This window comes from Agelaius tricolor, unplaced genomic scaffold, assembly GCF_023055355.1.
Source record: "Agelaius tricolor isolate 1412-34295 unplaced genomic scaffold, bAgeTri1.0.p SCAF_12, whole genome shotgun sequence".
In the NCBI taxonomy this organism is placed as follows: Eukaryota; Metazoa; Chordata; class Aves; order Passeriformes; family Icteridae; genus Agelaius; species Agelaius tricolor.
The window spans coordinates 16954598-16974523 of NW_027269272.1; the positions used below are offsets into that span (position 1 = coordinate 16954598).

Sequence of the window (19926 nt, forward strand, 5' to 3'; positions counted from 1 at the left end):
CGCGGCTCCGCGGGGCCGCCCGTCCCGGGGCTTCCCCACCGTGAACACCCCCGGACGGCAGACAGAGCCCACCCGGTGCCCGGCGGTCCGGCACAACAGGCTCCTGAAGCCCGGTGCCGTGTCCGTCTCCCGCCGGTGTCTCACGGGGGCTCCGGTGGCGGCGCGGGGGTCCCGCGGTGGGAGCGGGCGGGTTCCGCTTCTTGGAGTGAACGGCGCAGTTTGGGTGTGAAACCGGAGGACACTCGGGAGGTGCAGAAGGGACTTGAGAGGGGCAGGAGGGAGTTTGGAGTTCAGAAGCGCAAATGCCTTGCACAGGAAACGTCGGTCTGAGGAGTGCGGGATAATGAAGCGTGTGAGGAGTTGGATGTTACGCGGTGTTTGTCCGTCTGCTGAGAATTGATAGTGTAAAAAAACATGGGAAGTATTCCCAGAAATACGCAGGCCAGAAATTAACATGTGGCTGGTTGTGGCTTGGCGAGAGAAACCGTGCAGAGGGTGACAGTGTCCAGGGAGCTTTCTCTTCCTGAACCCTTTGCTTTGTTGAAGTCTTTATTTCAATTGAGGAAAAGTAGGAATTAATTTTAGAGGCATTTAAAAAGTGTAAAAACGGTATGTTGGAAGCGAGGTATGTAGGTGGTGTGTAGGAGTGAGATTGTGTTTTCCTGACAGATCAGGTAAATGCAGGGAAATAATGATGATGATGATGATGATGATGATGATGATGATAATAATAATATCCCAGAGCAAACATTTGGTGCAGAGATGCAGGAAACAGCTGGGAGGAGCTGGAAGTGGGATGGCTGCTAAATCAGCCTTCTTTGCCTAAGAGCCACATTGATGTTCCTTCAATTCCTGTTACTGATGGATGTGTCTAACCTGGTCTTTAAGAACAATACCTGATAATGGAGAATCTGAAACTTTATGAGGCAAAAGAATAAATGGGTTCTTGTGAGAAAACTTTTGAGATCATCAGACCTCATTCTTTGAGGCTTCACTAAAGTTTGGTGTTACTCTTCCTGTTAATATCTGACATGAAGATCAGATTATTCCCTTCCTGCTGGCAGCTGCCCTGAAGGCTGCACCCTTCCCAGGTGTCTTGGAGGAACCAGAGAGAAGCCTCCAGCCTCCCTTGAGGAGCTGCCTGCCAGAGTTCCTGTTCCCAGCACCCTGGTTTGCTCCTGACTCAAACGTGGTGCCCAGCCCTGGGCACGGGCTCTGGCCAGTGGGTGCCAAGGGAAGGGAAGGTGCCTCATGGATTTGCCAAGAACTGCTCTCACTCACACATCTGTGTGAGGTTTGGGTTCTCTGCCTCCCACTGCAGCCAAATGATATTATTGATCATATTTTATCTTAAGCCTCTGTACTGTTCAGATTCTATATTTGTACATTTTGGTTTGGACCTGCACATGCTCCTTTTAGATTGGTCAAGATCTTTTGGAAACCCATTTCAGTCCTCCAGAGGCTTGCTGGCCTTTCCAGTTTCATGTGTTTTTTCAGATTTAAAGAAACTGTGCAACTGTACAAGAGATTGAAGACTTAAATCAGTGAATTGTGTTGGACTTTGATCAGATCATATTCCAACCCTTTCTGTTGCATCTTTGCAGTCTGGCAATGAAACCACCTATCCCTGTTCTTCAGATTAGCTCCTGTGAACCTCTCAGTCATGTCAGTTAAACAGTAATTCTGTAACTGTACAAAAGTTCTGGGACAGGATCAGCAGTCAAAAGCATAAAGCTTTGAGGTACATCTCCTCTCATCCATGAGGCCAGTTTCCTTGGCATGGAAAAATCCTTTGTTTTCCCCTAGGAAGGATCACCTTTTATAAATAATGTACATTTTCACTTATAAATTCTGAGCTATTTTATGTTATATTTAATACAAACTTGAATCTGATCTTTGAAGTTTTATACTGGAGATTTAAAATCAGTATTCCAGAGACAGCTTTCTTTCCTATTCTGTTGGTTTTGAACTAAATGACAGGCTTACTTCTGATACAAAAAGTAACTATGATTTTGTTTTGCAGCTGGAATTATCTCTCTTCTGGATGAAGAAGAGCCACAGCTCAAGGTAAGCTCTTACATCTGAGAGCAAATAACAGCAAATGGACTATGTGGAGAGCTTAAAATCAAAAAGGAGCAGATCTCAGTAATTTATGGTTGGACAGCAGCAGGTGGGCATCAGATTGTATCTATCCTGAAAAAGAAAGGGCTTAAATAAATGATAACAGATTGAAAACTTCCTTATTTTAAGCAAATGCAAAAAAATCTCTATTCGTGAAAGCTCCCTTCTCTCTGGTGGTAACGGAGCTTTGTTGCTTGAAATTGTTCCAGAGGCTGCATTTTGACTATGTAAAATTCAAAGCTGAAGAGCAGCTCAGGTTTTTAGAATAATTTAATCCATGTAGAACAAAATCACAGTTACAGTTTTCACTTGGAAAAAAAAATCACAGTAATAGTACAACAAGAAGAAAACAGCAACAGAAATTTTCCAGGGCACAGAGGGTATGAATCCACAGAACACCAACACTCAGAGCGTTGGTGTGTTATGGAAAATGCACTTATCAATATTTGTAATTCCCTAATTGTTTTTCTTGGATACAGGCATAGGTAGTAATGGATCTGAATGATCCCTGATTTTGCTGTGAGCTGATTATAAGTGGGCTGATTGTGGCTTGTTTATCATCTGAAGTACTGTGTCCATATAGATAAATAGAGTTGGCTGCTGTAGGCCACAGGTTGATTCCATGTGCTGCACAAAGGTTGTCACAATTTTGTCTATCAGACACATCAGCCAGTCATTCATCAGAGAGAGGCCATGGAAAGGAATGCTAGAGTTCTCTTACCTGTAAAGTGAGCAGCTCTTTATTTGCAAAGGACTTGCAAAGAGTAGTGAATGCTTGCAAAGATCTTTTAAAATAGAATTTGCTGTTGAAATGGGTCAGTGTTCATGATATTTATGCTAGAATGTACTTAATTTTTTCTGGGGAAAGGTAGTAAATGCATTTTTAATATAATATAACTTTACTTTTTTTTTTTTTTAGGAGTTTGCTCTTCACAAGTTGAATGCTGTTGTCAATGACTTCTGGGCAGAAATCTCTGAGTCAGTGGATAAAATGTAAGAGAAGACACTTAAGACTGCTTTAAAAGTACATGGGATATGAAGTGGATGTAGTTCTGGTTTCTTGACAATGGTTAATACAGCATGTAGCTCCCTATTTCCTAGAAAGCTCTAATGTGTGTGGTTGTGGGGTTGGAGCTGTGGTCCCAAAGATGCAAGTTCAGTCAAGCTTGTACTTGAGTCACGTGGCCTTCAAGAGATCTGAGCACACAGAGCTGATGCTCTTCTCTCCCTCCTCTGCAGAGAAGTTCTCTATGAGGACGAAGGTTTTCGGAGCCGCCAGTTTGCTGCTCTGGTTGCTTCTAAAGTTTTTTACCACCTGGGAGCCTTTGAGGAATCCCTGAACTATGCCCTGGGAGCTGGTGACCTCTTCAATGTCAACGACAACTCGGAATATGTGGAGACGATCATTGGTAAAGAACTGTTGCTGCAAAGGAAAAGCTCTTGTGTTGTAGCTCTTGTGTTGATCTTGTGTACAAAGCTGCCGTAACTTTGATATTTTACTTGGTTTAGTTTTTTTCTCTGTATTCTTCTGGCTGTCTTTGTGTTCATTTAAACCAATGCTGCAGCTAATTTTACCCAGTTTATTTGTACTTTCTTATAATTTGTGATTCTATTATGGAACTGACTTTGGAGTTCTGGAGTTCTTTTCCTATTCTTAACCTTTATTCTATAGTGAATTCCTAATGAGAAAATTGCTTTGGTTGTTTATTGTCCTTTCTCTCATTCGCATGCTGATATTATCAATTTCAGCATGACTTTAGAAATGATTGACAGCTAAGTGTACCTGCACACCTAATTGAGAGGGACAGTTGTGTTTATCCACCCACAATAAGATGGCAAGTCAGCAGTTGACTGTAGGTATCATTTGAATCATTTGAAATCATTTCTAAAATCTCATCTGCTGGAGTCACTTGCTTTTTACATCATATTTTACAGGATATGATGGAGCTGGGCTGGCTTTCAGTCTCCCAGCTGGTGTTTGCAGTGGAGCTAGGAAGTCTCCTACTGCTGTTTTCTCATTTATTTAACATGACACTTGAGAAAAGATCATATCCTTGGCCCTTTAATTTTTAAAATACCTACTTGATTTCAGCACTAAAATCAGAGTTTGTTAGGAGATAAGAGAAGTGTTTTCCACTATTATCTGTATATGACTACACAAATGTACTTGCTGGTACATACTGTACTTGCTGGTAGAGCATGTTCATGCACATGCTGGTCTCTTCACCTGTACAAAACTGCAAAAATCTGAGAACTTGACTTTTCCCCCCATATTTGTTTATATCTCTTCAGCAAAATGCATCGACCACTATACAAAGCAGTGTGTGGAGAATGCAGAGCTGCCAGAAGGGGAGAAGAAGCCCGTGGATGAGAGGCTGGAAGGGATAGTGAACAAAATGTTCCAGCGCTGCTTGGATGACCACAAGTACAAGCAGGCCATTGGCATTGCTCTGGAGACACGCAGGCTGGACATCTTTGAGAAAACCATCCTTGAGTCGGTATGTGCAAGAGGCAGGAGGTGCCTGTAGCTAGGCTTTTCCAGCTATGGATCCAGAAGTCAAGTGCAAGATCCATGTTGCTGTGGAACTTGCCCTGTTTTGTATGAAGAGAACAAAAGATAAAACTCAGGGATGTTCAGTTCAGTGTGTTCATGGAAAGCAGAGCCACTCAGGAATGTCAAGTATAGGAAGATCCCCCCTACCTTTAGGAAATCCTTGAGCTACTAGTTTATGGGACAATATTCCCAGGAAGCTTGGCTATGTGCCCTCTTCTTAAGGTATTCTCTGTCAGCTACTGGTAGAGATACAATACTGGTATAATGCAAGAACAGCCCTTTTATTAAGTTGTCTATCAGCTGCTGTAATTCACTGTGGGAAGGAATCCTTAGGACTGGGTAAGTGATTTATTAATGTCAAACAAAAGAAGAAACTCCAGTAGGTGGGTGAGCTGCTGTAATTTTCAGTGACTGTGTGCAGTCTTGGCATGCCCTGACTCCAAGATGGTGCACCTTGGCTTTAAAATCTTTCGCTGAGGGTTTAAGGTAAGTCGTGTTACTGTTAGTGGCAGTAAGAGAAGCAGGCCTATAGTCATCTGCAGCAGCTCAGCAGTTGTGTGCAATTTTGTTATGCTGTAGTATCTCAATCATATCCCAGACATATAGCTTGAATCCTTTAGATTTTATTGCTTTTCAGTTTACAACTTTTATGTATGTTTGGATGTTTCCCATTTCTGTGTATGAGTGATAATCATAAGGCATCCATCTTGCTCTCATTGTTCTCTTTGTTGTCTTATGCATTTAATAACTTACCCACTATAAATCCCTCATTTTGAAATACCTTTTTGAGGTCTAGTAATCAAATCAGTTTCTTAGGCTTGATCTTTTCTTGGTGCATGGCTTGTTGTGCTGACATTTAATGTTAACGCAGTGAATTTCACTGCATTCAAAACTGATTGTTTGAACAAGAAGGGTGAAGGGAAGACAGGTATTGTACTTTTAAGTTAATATTTTCATGTTTTAACTTCTGAATTAAATACTGGTCCTGCATGATTTTGATAATGTTTTTTCTTTAAACTGCAATTCACCTGTATATAAGCTTTTCTGAAGATAGGAAAGGAAACTGTGAAGATTTATATGCACATTTGGTCTACTTTTTAAAATAGAAAATGTGTAGCTTTATTTTTCTCTCTAAATCCTTCTTGTCAGTCTGATGTTTGATATCCCTGAATTTAATTTCAGAATGATGTTCCTGGGATGCTGGCCTACAGCTTGAAGCTCTGTATGTCTTTGATGCAGAATAAACAGTTTCGTAACAAAGTCTTGAGAGTTCTAGTTAAAATCTACATGAATCTGGAGAAACCAGACTTCATCAATGTGTGCCAGGTAAACTTTTCAAAGTTATCTTTAAAGATAATAAAAGTTGCACTTCTGTAGGTATAAAATCTACATGAATCTGGAGAAACCAGACTTCATCAATGTGTGCCAGGTAAACTTTTCAAAGTTATCTTTAAAGATAATAAAAGTTGCACTTCTGTAGGTATATTTGTGACATCTACCTGTTCTCTGTCTTTTGTTCAGTTAAATGAAATATATTTTCCTGGTTGCATGCTTCCAACATATATCAGATTGAGACCAACTTGAAAAAGAGATGTAAAGATTGCATATTTGCTCAATTTATAGAGAAAGAAATCTGTTCAAAGACAGTTTGAGGATACAGACAGCTCTGACAGAATATTTTAAGCCTATGTAGGGAGTATCAGATGATAGGTTCACAGCTTGGAATTTTATTTATTCCTCACAAGAACATTTCCAGTGCTTTGATTTTTGGTAAGCCATTGTCTGAAAGTGTTTGGACAACCAGTTGTGAAGTTACTCAGATGTTCTCAGATCTTTGCCAGTCTTGGTATGCCATGTACACATGACTCAGTATTATGCCTGTTTCATTTCAGCTGAGACATCCCTACAGAATGACTGGTGCTTCTTCAATGTCCTTTTGAATTTTTGTGTCTAGTAGGACAAGTCTTGGTTTTCTATGAAAACCCTTCTGAGTTTTCTATTGTCTTCACTGAAAGAGACAAAAGTTTTCTTTCTTTGGAGGGAGTGTTCTGTGGAGCAGCAGATGAGGGCATTGGAGTGTGGCCTTGGGTAGTGTTGCTTGCACATTCTGAAGTATCTAATGTCTTCTCCTATTTTTTTTTTCTGTTCTTCCCTTTCTCCTGCTCAGTGCCTGATATTCCTGGATGACCCACAGGCTGTAAGTGACATCTTGGAAAAATTGGTGAAGGATGATAATCTTCTCATGGCCTACCAAATCTGCTTTGACCTGTATGAAAGCGCGAGCCAGCAGTTCCTGTCTTCTGTCATCCAGAATCTGCGCACGGTTGGAACTCCCATTGCCTCCGTGCCTGGATCCACCAACACTGGCACTGTCCCTGGATCAGAGAAAGACAGGTGAGGAGGTTGACTTGAGAGGTGGTGGAGTTCTTTGGCTCCAGTCCCGCTCTAAGGCAGCCTCATATTCCATGTGTGGATGCTTTTTACAAGCTGTCAAGTTATTCCCCTTTACTTAAGTATAGGCAAGACATGCTATTTGCTCAAAACTAAATTGTATTTTACCAAAATCTGGTTTTCAAGGGGATTTTTGTTTGCAGTTGAGATAAGCACAGAGCAGTTATACTGGGGTTCAGCTAATGAGCAGTAATTCATTAAGGTGCAGCATGAGTTGCTTGGGAATGCTGATTCTGTGTGGTCTTGGCAGCAACTTGCAGAGCTAAGGAAAGGGGGAGTTCAGGGAGAAAGCTCATCACATCTATGTGCAAGTTTGGTTTCACATAACAGCTTATGGGAAGAGTAAGCTCTATGGTATGTGGTGTCAGCAGACCCTTTTGTACTTGCAGTTCAGAAGAGCTACTTCAAATCTATTTTGAGTTTTTAAAAATGTGATCAGTATCACAGATTTTAACTGCAGGAAGCTGCTGTTAAGAAAAATCCAAGTTGGCCCTAACCATTCTGTTATCTTTATTTCTTCTTTTGGTGACTTAGAGGAGAACTGGCCAATCTGTGCTAAGGTTGCTGCCCAGCTCAGGGGCAGCATGGAAGAAGTTTGTTCTCCACCTGCTGTGTAATCACCATAGAATGCTTAGTGGTACTTTCACCAGAGCTCTCAGGTCTGAGCACAACCTGCTCCCAGCACTCTTTGATAGTGTGTGGTGGGGAATCCCACCTAGGTCCAGGCTGATTGAATATAGGGGTTTATCCAGCTGTGGAGCTGAGTATTTATACTTTTGAATCATTTATACTTTTGAATCATGGCAAGCATTTTCCTCGTCCTCTCTTTTTTTCCAGTGAAATAAAAGGAAAGACACAGAATAATTTATGTCAGCTTGTGAAGCATTAGAGCAAGGTGCTAACAGCAGCTTAATATATTTAAATTCCTTGTCAACCCTCTAGGATCCATGCTATTAGTGACAAACACAAGGCTTCTAGGGGAGGATATAATTATCCTTGATGCCTTGTTTGTTGACCTTGTTTTCTCACCTGTGTCTGTTCATTCCTTACAAGCATCTTTGTTGTCTCTGTAGGTGGAATAAGAGAATAGGGTTTTCCAGGCCTTTGTCTTCAAGTTCAAAATTGAGTGGAGGGGGAGTTTTCTGCTCAGCAGTAAGCTCCAGATAGTCAGCCCTTGTTCTATCAAACTCCTCTTTTACAGTCATCATCTCCAAATCCTAGGCTGCTCCTTCAGGACAATGTTCAGCCATAATTACAGTTCCTGACTTATTGCAAGTGATGTGTTTTTCATTTCTGTTTTATTTCAGTGATGCTATGGAAGCAGAAGAGAAACCAGGAAGCACTTGTGCAGCAGGGAGGTCTGCAGAAATTGTGAGTGCTATTTCTGAAACAGACCTTACTTAGTTTTTCTTACATGTTCTCTTTTGATGTCTAGGATTTCTAAATTGGTTTGGCTAATAAAGAATGGAATTCCTTTTCTGTGTGCTTGGAGACAAGGTGGCAGATGATCTCTGAGAGCCAAAAGTCTGACTTAATGTCCAGCAGTTCAGATACTGAAAGCTGTGTGAGAGTAGGAAATGGTCAGAGTTCAGTAGGAGTTACTGAGTTCTGAAAAAGGACACAGAAAGATCTGGCTCATGTGTTTGCTTTTTGATCTTGAAACAATTAACTCATCTCAAAAGAAGGGGCCTGAAATTTAACTGCTGCTGAGAACCTTAGGGAGTGAATTAGCTCGATGCCTTTTTTTTCCTCTCTTTCAACAACCCAGCTGTAGTTCTGGTTGGATAGAACTGGTGCTGTTCTGCAGGAATGGCAGGAGAGGATGCTGAGAGGAAACATGGAACATAGTTTCTTTTCCATGAGGGTATAAAGTTACCTCAGGCCTACAGGTGCTGTGTTGCTGGCCCAGTTGGTTGGAATCTTTTTGTTTAGTTTATTTTCCCAAGTATTGGAGAAAGTGAGTTCACTTCTGACATACACATACAGTTGCAATTCAGCATGTAGAATAGTTAATGCAGTTTTGACATTTCCAATGCTGCAGACAAGGAGCGTTACCAGAGAGGAAGGTAAAACCCAAGACAAGTTGGTTTTTGTTTTTCTTCTTTTTCCCCATGGTAAATGTTTGCAAACAAAACCTGGGAATATTTGAAAGATTCTTGCATATCACTTAAAAATTAATTAAGGGCAAACAGAAGTGTTTTCTTCAAGTTATATTTCACACAGAAAACAAAAGGGACTGAGTTTCTTGCCCCAGCAAGGAACCTTGACAGTGCTTTTGTACGGGAAAGGTGTCTTGGATGAGTTTCTGCTGCATTGGCTTTCCTGATTGTGCCAAGTACACCAAAACAATCTCTGTGGCCAGAAATGTTCTTTAGCTTAATCTTCCACAATTAAGAATGCTGACTACAAAGAAATAACTGAGGGAATTAGTTTAAGGGCTGAACTACTCATGCTTGACTGGTCTGTGACCAGCTAACAGTGTCAGGACAAAGAGCTGCACTGTACTTTTCACCCTGCTCAGAATGAACTTCAGCTTCTACAGATCCATTTTCAACTGTTTCATCAGGAGGAAGGAGACTTTTCTCAAAGAGCTCTTGGGGTTGAATGTATCTGTTTCCTAGTTCTACTGGCTGTTGTTCTAAATAAAGATTGTAGCTCACAAGAATGGTGTTACAGCTCAGCATAGGCTCATGTGAAGTATTGTAGCTTTGTGGCCCTGTCTGTGAAAGCTTCTATGGAAATACAGGTTCATTTATAAGAGGGTTTGCCTCTGGCAGGAGATTTACTGTCTCTGTAATGCCAAACAGCAGCTTGCAGAATGTCAGATGTCAACTGTATTCTTTTGCTTTCAATTAAAGAATACATTTCTCTTTGAAGAGTCTCTTCTCCCACCTGCACTGCTGTGCACAAAAGATTTGATTTCTGGGAGGTTTGGGCTTGTGCACCAAGGACAGAAACAATAGATGTCTTTTTAGTCCTTAAACCTGATAGCTTTTGGAATATGGTGATGGGAACATACCAGAGTGGCTTCTCATGAATTCTATTTTAACAGAGTCATAGTCGGGTTCTCATGGAATTTTTTTTTCCTTTTTGCTTGTATGTGAAGAACCCAGAGCCTAAGGACCAGATCTCAAAAATGATTAAAATTTTAAGTGGGGAAATGGCCATTGAGTTACATCTGCAGTTTTTAATACGAAACAACAATACAGATCTCATGATCCTCAAAAACACAAAGGTAAGAGACTTTGTTAGATATGGTTGTCTTGGACTTATCTGATTCATCCTGTGTTGGTTTTTACCATGCTGCTGTTGTTTTTAATGATAGGCTGCTATTAGCATGTTGACATTTTAATTAGGGTTTTTTTAATTGGGTACAGCAACTCATCTTTTTCTCACCCTTTTTTTTTTGGTGGGTTTGTTTTTCATCTGTGCAGTAAGATGGGCAAAATTTACTCTCCAGCTCCATGTCAGATCAATTGCAAATGTTGCTGGTTGGGAAGGGAGGAGTCAGCCAGAACTGTAGGTTACAGTATGTTGGTATCTTGGTTGAGATGTTAGGTAAGCCCTTCAGCTTGGCAAGGGAATCCTGGTATGTAGTAAAAAAACAATATTTCCATGTTGGAGGCAAAACCAATCAGATACTGTAATGTAGACAAAGTTAGTGAATGGAGTAACTGGTTTTGTTTTGGAAGGTGTTACTCAAGGTTGGGCAAATGAAAAATTACAGGTAAACTAGAATCATAAAAGCTTACTAGAAACTATAGAAGTTTTTTATTTGTGAAATAAGATGCACATTGTCAGTAAAAGTAATAGGGGTTGCTTGTTAGTGGGTTCATTTATTTCAGATGACATTTCAAATGTATTGGAAAATCTTTTCCATCTGCTGGTAAAGTGTTCAGGATGCTGCAGTGGAGTTCTGGGAACAGCCTGGAAACGTCAGCAGCACTTGCTGTGAGTGCTCGGTTCTGGGAAGCAGAGCAGGGTGGTTCTCCAGTTAAGTGGCAATTGGAGTAATCACATCTCTGAAAGAAACTCACATAAAGGATCATTTTGCATGGGAAAGATGGCTAGAGGATATGTTAGAGTGTATTAGCAATCTATTAGCTGATTACAGGGAAATTGCTGGTTAAATTGAGGATCATTACAGTCCATTTTTCTACTGTACTGGCAAGCTTGTTAAGTGACCTTGGGAAGATCATTTGCTGAGTGATGCTACTGATTGTTCTTGTTCTTTCAGGATGCAGTGAGGAATTCTGTGTGTCATACTGCAACTGTTATAGCAAACTCCTTTATGCACTGTGGGACGACCAGTGACCAGTTCCTTAGGTAAATCTATGGCAAGGAAGCTGCAATCTCATTTAGAGGTGTTTGAACAACATTGTTGCCCTCCTTAACTTGATACATCCTGAGTGGTAACTGCAGAACTCTAATGATGTTAGAGAATTGTTTCCTTTTCTCGATCCTCACAAACTGGCTTTGTTTGACTGCTAGCTGTATGAGCAGCTTGGAGGGTGAAGGTCTGGAATTTCTCTTCTCTTTGTTTACTAGTTAGAGAGTTTCTGGGATGTATCTTCTTATGGTAGAGACTGACAGTACTGAGTGACTCTTGTAGGGGAAATGCCAGGGCTGACCTTACAAAGGACTTAAGGAAAGCTGCAGAAACTCTGCTATTCCCAGAGAATTGGTGGGCTACCTATTGAGCAATTCTCTGTCTTTCATGAGATCACCCATGTATAGAAGCTTGACTACAACCAGGCAAAAATCAGGACTGATGAAGGGGAGAGAAATGTAAAGTGGAAATGTGGTTAGCTGCCTTCCCTTCTGGAGCTGCTTTTTAGTTTGAAAGCAGTCTTCAGTGCTCTTAAACCCTCTTTGCAGGATTAGGAACAGGCTGTATGAGAAACTTTGTATAACCTTTCTCTTTTCATCTTCTAGAGACAATTTGGAGTGGCTGGCCAGGGCCACTAACTGGGCTAAGTTTACTGCTACTGCCAGCTTGGGTGTTATACACAAGGTAACATTGCATTTGTTTCTGTCTGCTCAGTGTAAATGCTTGACTTGTGAACAGTGAAAATGTGGAAATAGGGATTCTGGATAGTGCCTGCAGTCCAGTGTACCTGGCATAGCTATAACATATTTTGTGTCTTTACACTATAAAGTTCCTTACTGTAGAAACTTTCAGTAATTTTGAACAGTGATGTGTGGCATTGAAATACTGATTTTAGTGGAGAAAATAATGGCTATAACACATGTTTCAATATTACTTTGCTGTTTTTTTCCCATTTCACTTCCCACTGTCTTCCCTTCCTGCTGGTCACTGGACATCCAGGGTCATGAGAAAGAAGCGTTACAGCTAATGGCAACCTACCTGCCCAAGGACACCTCTCCAGGGTCAGCCTACCAGGAGGGAGGAGGCCTCTATGCCTTGGGTCTCATCCATGCCAACCACGGCGGGGACATCATTGACTACTTGCTGAACCAGCTGAAGAATGCCAGTAATGATGTGTGTACTGGGCTCTGCAATGAGCCTTTGCTTTGTTGGGAATATGCAGGAGGGTGCTGTCTGGTTTAGTAGTGGGGAGTAGAGGTAATTAAGCAGCAGTGTGGTACTTAAACCTCCTCTGGGTTTTAAAGATTGGTTAAAGGTTGGTTTTAACAACCTATTGCTGAAGGTTTAGGTAAGATGTTTAGGAATTTCTTATGTACTTGACAGTGACTGTAGCTTCATCGTATTTACTGTTTGTTATATCTGCTTTGTTTTGCTAATGGACCTGCAGCATTCAGGCACTGTTATTGTGTACAGCTTAGTTGTCAAGGAAATAAGCCACGAAATGTTTCTGCTGACATGACCTGTAGTTTTAATGCATCTTGCACAATAAGAAGTGTTTTACTTCTGCACTTAGTGTTTGTAGACCTCTACGAAAAATATCTTTTTAAGTTGGGAATAGGTCATTGTCTCAGCATGTTGCCTCTTTCTCCTTGTGGAATCTAATTACTTTTTTTTTTTTAATTCCATGAACAGATCCTAATAGTCTTACTGCAAATGTATCTATTGTTAGAATAAAAGAGGTTATAGACTGTTTTTAAGTGGGTACCTTTTAACCTTTTTATTTAGAACTTATTACTAGCTAGGTTTTTTACACATGGCACAGATTTATGGTTTTATATAAATCACTCAGTGGGGGAAAAGCATTTGAAGTTACTAGAAAATCTTCTGTGCTATGTGTTAAGCTTCTGGTACTTACTGTTTATGGGCTTTTGAACTGTTTTTCTTCTATTTTCCACCTCTTTCACTGGACCTGCTGCCTGAGACTGTGAAAGTGGTATTTCTAGCAGGTCAAGAGATCATTTTGGGTTGGTTTGGGGCTAAAAGGTTGCAGGTTTAATATTGATGGAAAGATGTCTGCTTCACCTGAAGTCATACTGTTCCCTGCTTTATGACTGAACTTGCGTGTGCTTCTCTAGATTGTGCGACATGGTGGCAGCCTGGGCTTGGGGCTGGCTGCCATGGGGACAGCACGTCAGGATGTGTACGATCTGCTGAAAACAAACCTGTACCAGGATGATGCAGTGACAGGTAAATGTTCTGCTTTCAAAGCAAATAACCATCTGAGGCCTTATCAGGCACCTGTGGTTTTTGATAATGTTTTTTTTCCCCTCAGGTTTTCTGTTAGCAGCATAGATTGTTTCTAGCTGTGTTTTACTTACTGACCTTTTCCTGATCATTATGGTTCTTTAGTTATATGTCAGTAATGTTCAGAGATCCTGTCATGGCTGGCACTGTGGCAAGTTTTAATAAGACACACTAGGTCTTGAAACAGCTCCTTTTTTGCTCTGTTCCTTTCTTTGTCATATGTTTTTTCTTTAGTGTGTCTGTTCTCCAGAGCCATGTGCTTTTTTGAGCTAGGAGACAGGCTTGGAGAAGCCTGTGGGAGTTACTGCTGCATTGGTGGGGCTCATAGGAAAGTGATCTCAGCAGCTCTTGGTCCAAGGAAGGGATAATTGAACTTGGTAGGGAAAAGTACTGAATTGTGGTTACAAACACATTTTGCCATGAATAATGGAGTTGTTTGGCATGGGGATGTCCAGAAGTGATCTATTGGCCTACATCTGGTGTGATTCTCTAGATACAGTATTTATTACTTTGGGAACAGGGTTGACTTTTTTGCTTTTCTGTGATTTTCAGGTGAGGCAGCTGGCCTAGCACTGGGGTTGGTTATGTTGGGATCTAAAAATGCCCAGGCTATTGAGGACATGGTTGGCTACGCACAGGAAACCCAGCATGAAAAGATCCTGCGAGGCCTCGCTGTTGGAATTGCTCTGGTCATGTACGGGAGGATGGAGGAGGCTGATGCTCTCATTGAGAGTCTCTGCAGAGATAAGGTAAATTGAGCTGTGACTTAATCCCTGACTCTTGTGTTACATGGCTGACCTTCCTGTCCATTTGTGAATCTCCAGCTGTGGTGGGTTGGCTCTTTTGAGCCAGAGAAGTTCTTACATGGGTCTGAAGTAGGACTGTTTCACAAGTTGCTGCACTCTGACAAAAATACAAGAACAACACTGCTTAGCTCTGTATTTCTTTGGCCTTATACTTGGTCTTCATAGTCATGTGAGCAGCAGCAGGGAGTAGATCAGGATGCAGTGGTTAAAAACAGACGAGACTTGCTGTAAGTGGGTCATCTTCATCTCAAGGCTCTGGTAGTGATCATTGCAGATTGCAAATAAGAAGCAGGATGACACCTGTGCCCTATACTCTTGGGCAGCCTGCAGCATAGCAGGCTCTCTGTCCCTCTGAACTTGGTAATGACAACTCTGCTTTGGTGATTGTCCTGTTACTTGTCCCAAATGAACAATTAAGCAATGAGGCTGACATGTGACCTGTTAGCAGGTTCAAGACACAAGAGTGGAACAGATTTAAAGTTAGAATTACTGAGTCACTGTTTGGATGGATGTGAAATATTGATGCTTTCTCTTCCAGGATCCGATTCTCCGTCGTTCTGGCATGTACACTGTGGCTATGGCATACTGTGGCTCAGGGAACAACAAGGCCATCAGGCGCCTGCTGCATGTGGCTGTAAGTACTGTGGCCTTAGCAGCAGATAAGAGGAAATTTTTGGTCAGAAAGCAAGCACATCACTTTGTCAGGCTTTGTGTCTGCAGTGTTAATATTCTGGTCCAAATCAGAGATTGTGAAGTGATGGAAGCTTTATTTAGTATTATGAGCAGAACCAGCAAGGCCTTCTTTCATTAGAGTAATAAGTAGACTTTCAGACTTTCAACCTGATATCACAGAGAAGGCACCTATTAAAAGTTAAAATATGAACCTAAACTACCTAGCTAACAGGTTTGCAGTGAATAGTCTGTGTAATGATGGACTGGAAAAAAAATAAATTAAGCTGTAAAGGATGAGGTCTGTCTGTTCTTTGATCATCTTGCAGTTGGTGTGCAAACATGGGTGAGGCTGTTTGGGCTAAGGCTGAACATGATTTTAACTAACTTTCTCTATAATCCTGTCTGAAACATGGTCCTCAAGTGTTTTAACTGTATTCTGAATATCCTGTTTTTCCTTTTGTAGGTGAGTGATGTGAATGATGACGTGAGGCGGGCAGCTGTGGAGTCACTTGGGTTCATTCTGTTCAGGTAAAGTGTCTTCCTTGGTCACTCCTGCAGCCTTCAATTTAATGTCTGTTACTTTTTTAAAAAATTAGTGTGCTACTGCTTTCACAAAGTGACTCAACTGCTAACTGAATGAATTCTGAAAAGTTAAAAAACAGAGAGATTGGTTTAGGATTAGAAGCCTTCCTTAATGTTTAGCAGATGTTTAATGAGTCTTTCTGTAGGTTTCTGGATTTGTGGCTTAATTGTCTGGACAGAGCTAGATGAAGTTGACAAATAGAATGAAAAATTAATATTTGCAGAATTGAGAGTTAATTAAAAATTAAATATACTGTGCTTGTGCCAAGCCTCTTAAGGGCAGCAGTACCCAGACAAATATATCTGCCTAATGACTGTCTAAAATGTTGTGATTAAGCAAAAACAACTGAAGGAGGACCTTGAAATAGTCTTTGTTTCTTAAGTATCCACTGTTAAACCATGAAAAGTTCCTGGGCTTACATTGTAACATGAGCCCATCGCAAAATCATCACAATGTTTCCTTTGGTTGTCTAAAGTGAAACCTATTGCTGAAATGGTATTTTGTAGTGCCCTGCAGGTCCCTTGGCTGAGAGGCAGTTGGGGAATTAGAAGGTTCCCCAAGGACTGCACCTGTGTCTGTTAATACAATAATCTGTGTTCTGTTAATACAATAATCTGTGTTCTGTTAATACAATAATCTGTGTCTGTTAATACAATAATCTGTGTTCTGTTAATACAATAATCTGTGTCTGTTAATACAATAATCTGTGTTATCTGAGCACTGAGCCAAACTGCAGCCTTTGAGTGTGGCTGAGAGGAGTTGGTGCATACATACTTGGGTCCATAATTGTAATTTAAAAATTGTTCTTCACATCTTCTTTTGGGTTGGTAGCTGTCCTTAAAAGCAGGATGAGAGGTTCTTAAAGATGGGATTAAAACTTGGGTTGCTGATGTGAGCAGTCAGCTTTTCTGTTCCAAGTTGTTCCCCATATGGAAGTGACTCTGCACTGTTCTGCTCTATCTGAAGGATAATTGAATGTGGATTGCAAAGAGGACAGATTCTCTCAGTGGGCAGCAGGTGTCTCTCAAGTGCTTCTGCTCTGTTCCTTCCAAGCAGCACAGCTCCTTCCTTGCTGCTTCGGGATCTCTGCCTCTCCTGAAGCCAAGGGATCTGTTTAGCTGACTTCTGTATCTGTGTACAGAACAAAAATTCCATGCATGCCTTCCATAGTTTCAGGCATCTTTTTTCAAAACAGGTTGTGACAAAGCCCTTTTGAGCTCAGATTTCAGTGTAATTTTTCTTTTCAACAAATGCAAAACACAATTGGACATGGATATCTCTTACCAAAATGAGAAACCTTCAAGGCTCTGAACTATTTACCATGTGCTGGCATCTTGCTGGAACAACATAGTTTAGGGCCTGTTCTCTCCATATCCAGCAATGAGGAATGAGTGACACCATCTTTGACTCTTTCACCTGCTGTACTGTGGTTCAGATGTTATCCTGCCTCTTCCCCTCCCTTTCTGGAGACTTGCAGTCCAGAACCTACTTGTGCAATAAGGAGGAGCATTTACTTGTAAATTCTAGTGTCCACCTTTCTTGGTAGTCCTTGGTAGTCAAGGACTAACACTTTTTAGCTGATTAGCACTGGCTCCTGGAGGCAAAAGGTTTGTGTTAGGCTGTGGTAGTTGCCAACACTTTTCACTTGATAACTGGTTGTGTGCTCTGCCCCAGCTGAATGATGCTAGTGTACAGAGACATAAAGACCAAGCAAGTTGTGAGTTTGTCAGATTTCATGGCTAAAATGACATTTCTTTCTTAGGACTGTTGTTTGTTGAAGTCTAACTGGATTTACTTGTAAAGGCCACTAACACAGCATTGAATACTGGCAAGAGTCAGTGATTTGTCAGCTGCTGGGTATACAGAGCTTTTGAATGAAGTGTTTTGGAGGTGAGAAGGTCTGAGACACAGTGGGTTAAATCCCAGAAATTAATCTCATTTTAAGTGAAGGAAACATGACTGAAGGTCCCATGAAAAGAGTTCTCATTGAATTCTTTGTATGTGGTTGCAGAAAGGGAACTGTGAAATCAGGATTGAAATAAGAAAATACATTTGTTTAATGCAGGGAATTCATGGCATTCATGAGGATGAGTGTGCTAGAGGTGTGAGTTTGTCTGCTGGATTGTACACTTCAGCAGCCTGAGAGGTGTGAGTGTCTTCTGTCTGTTCCTCCTATAGGAATAGTAAAATCCATATAAGGGTGGAGGTTACACAGTCAAAGGATGATAATTTCCTTAAAAGCACCATTGCTTGAACATGACAGAAACTACAGCCCACAAACTCACATTGTGTCATAAATATCCAGTTTGTTTTCTCCTGTTGTTACAACTATCTATGAATAAATGTTCTTCCTCTTGGATTTGAACTAAAAGTGTCGTAAACATCACAAAACTGCTAATTTTAGGTAATGCATCTGCATAACAGAACATTCTGTGAGGCTTTGCTGTCCTTGTTTTCCTCTGTGAGCCTTCCTTGCTATCACATGCATACAACCCTGCCTACACTCACTCAAGAGCCCATCTTGACTTTTATTTTTGATTATGAAAACAGCACAGTGTCGAAGCAAAATGTGATAGAACATAATGCAATAAAACATGACATTTAATTTTTAGAGCAATAAGGTTTTGCTTGAACTTGAAGATTACCTCTTTTATATTTTTTTAAGCATGGTATTTTTTTTTCATTGGGCTTTTGAATTACTGGAAAAATATACAAAAGAATGTATGTGGCTTTTTTCATTATTCATAATTCATGAATCAAGGTTTAGATAGAGTATTCTAGTCTAGGTTCTTAAGTTTTACCTAAGAATTGCAAGATTAAAATTTCCATAGTGCTATGAAAGACAATCAATCACCCAGTTACAGTCCCTGGAGGACTGGGGGAGCAGGGGTCAGTGCTGTTGTTACAGTTTCACTCTGGGATGTTGGATGCACACTTGCCTGGCTGTGGGAATGTCTGCAGTCACCCAAGTGAGCAGAGCAGTATCAATCACATTGCTTGAGTGCAGAATATGTTGCAGGTCCTATTCATATAGCACAAAAACTTCCTTGTCTGATTCTTGGGCTCCCCAAAGCTTTCCAGGGAACCCTGTGTGTAGAATTGAACCTTGACCAGCAGAGTTGCTGCTGTTAATTCTGGTTTTGCTGACTGTTTAGAAGCAGTCCATAGGTTCAGGCTGGGGATAGAAAGCACACCTTGCTGGCTGTAGGACTTGGTGTGGCTTTTTTCCCTTCTTGGCTTAGTCCCATACAAAAATTAGGCACTAGTTATGGATTTCAGAGCAGATCATTTTCATACCGCTATATTAAATTATCAGAAAATGTTCTGGTGCAAGAGAATTGTTTCAAAATTGCCTCCTCTTTTCTTCCTTTTGCCATCTAAAAAAAACAGTCAAAATTGTGTGGAGCAAAAACCTGAGACTTTACATCTTCTCTCTTTTTAAAAATGGCCACTTCTTACAGGAGGCACTTCTAAGTAAAATGTTATTGTAAAGTGATACAGAGGCACTAATAAAGCTTGGGATGTTTGGAGCTTGCAGTGTGGATGCAGGGCAGAACAAGAAGCTGTATTGTGCAATAGAAAGAGGAGAAATGATGCATTGACTTGGCTACTGTAAGGTGTCTCTGTTTTCCCAGTCCTGCTCCTTTTGCCATTGATCACAGATAGATAGCAAACTTACCTAATTGTTGATGTTTACATACTGGTGGTTTTTTCTGCTGAAGTGGTTCATAAAATATTTATGATTGCTGGAAACAGCATTTAAATCACCTGTGATTTTCGGTCAGCTTTTAAAAATTATTATGATGCAATGGAAAACATGATCAATATAAAGTGTTTTGCTTTTTAAAAATGGAAAGACTTATTTTTATCATACTTTTTACCACTTTAGATCATGAATTCCTTGTTGGTATTGCAGAGTGAGATGTGATTGGTTTATGTAGCCAGCCTTATTTTTACATTGTTAGAGCAGTGCTGCAGAGTATCTAAACACTTTATGTACAAAATGAGGAGATAGATGTTTTATGGATAGAAGAAATCTGATTGGTAGAAAGCTTCAATGTGGGATGGAACAGTGCTTGCAAGCATGAACTAAGAATGTTTAATG

The 19926-nt window shown here is 40.7% G+C and overlaps 1 protein-coding gene across 1 annotated transcript in view; it reads left to right on the forward strand.

The window, feature by feature from the left end:
• PSMD1 (proteasome 26S subunit, non-ATPase 1) overlaps positions 1 to 19926 on the forward strand; it is a 65738-nt gene that overhangs the window by 244 nt on the left and 45568 nt on the right. The window contains exons 2-16 of the mRNA XM_071437819.1: positions 2024 to 2067; positions 3041 to 3114; positions 3361 to 3530; positions 4414 to 4619; positions 5858 to 6001; positions 6843 to 7069; positions 8434 to 8497; positions 10233 to 10361; positions 11364 to 11452; positions 12062 to 12140; positions 12456 to 12629; positions 13592 to 13703; positions 14313 to 14509; positions 15105 to 15200; positions 15702 to 15766. Coding sequence (XP_071293920.1) covers positions 2024 to 2067; positions 3041 to 3114; positions 3361 to 3530; positions 4414 to 4619; positions 5858 to 6001; positions 6843 to 7069; positions 8434 to 8497; positions 10233 to 10361; positions 11364 to 11452; positions 12062 to 12140; positions 12456 to 12629; positions 13592 to 13703; positions 14313 to 14509; positions 15105 to 15200; positions 15702 to 15766 — 1870 coding nt within the window. The remainder of the gene's footprint in view (positions 1 to 2023; positions 2068 to 3040; positions 3115 to 3360; positions 3531 to 4413; positions 4620 to 5857; positions 6002 to 6842; positions 7070 to 8433; positions 8498 to 10232; positions 10362 to 11363; positions 11453 to 12061; positions 12141 to 12455; positions 12630 to 13591; positions 13704 to 14312; positions 14510 to 15104; positions 15201 to 15701; positions 15767 to 19926) is intronic.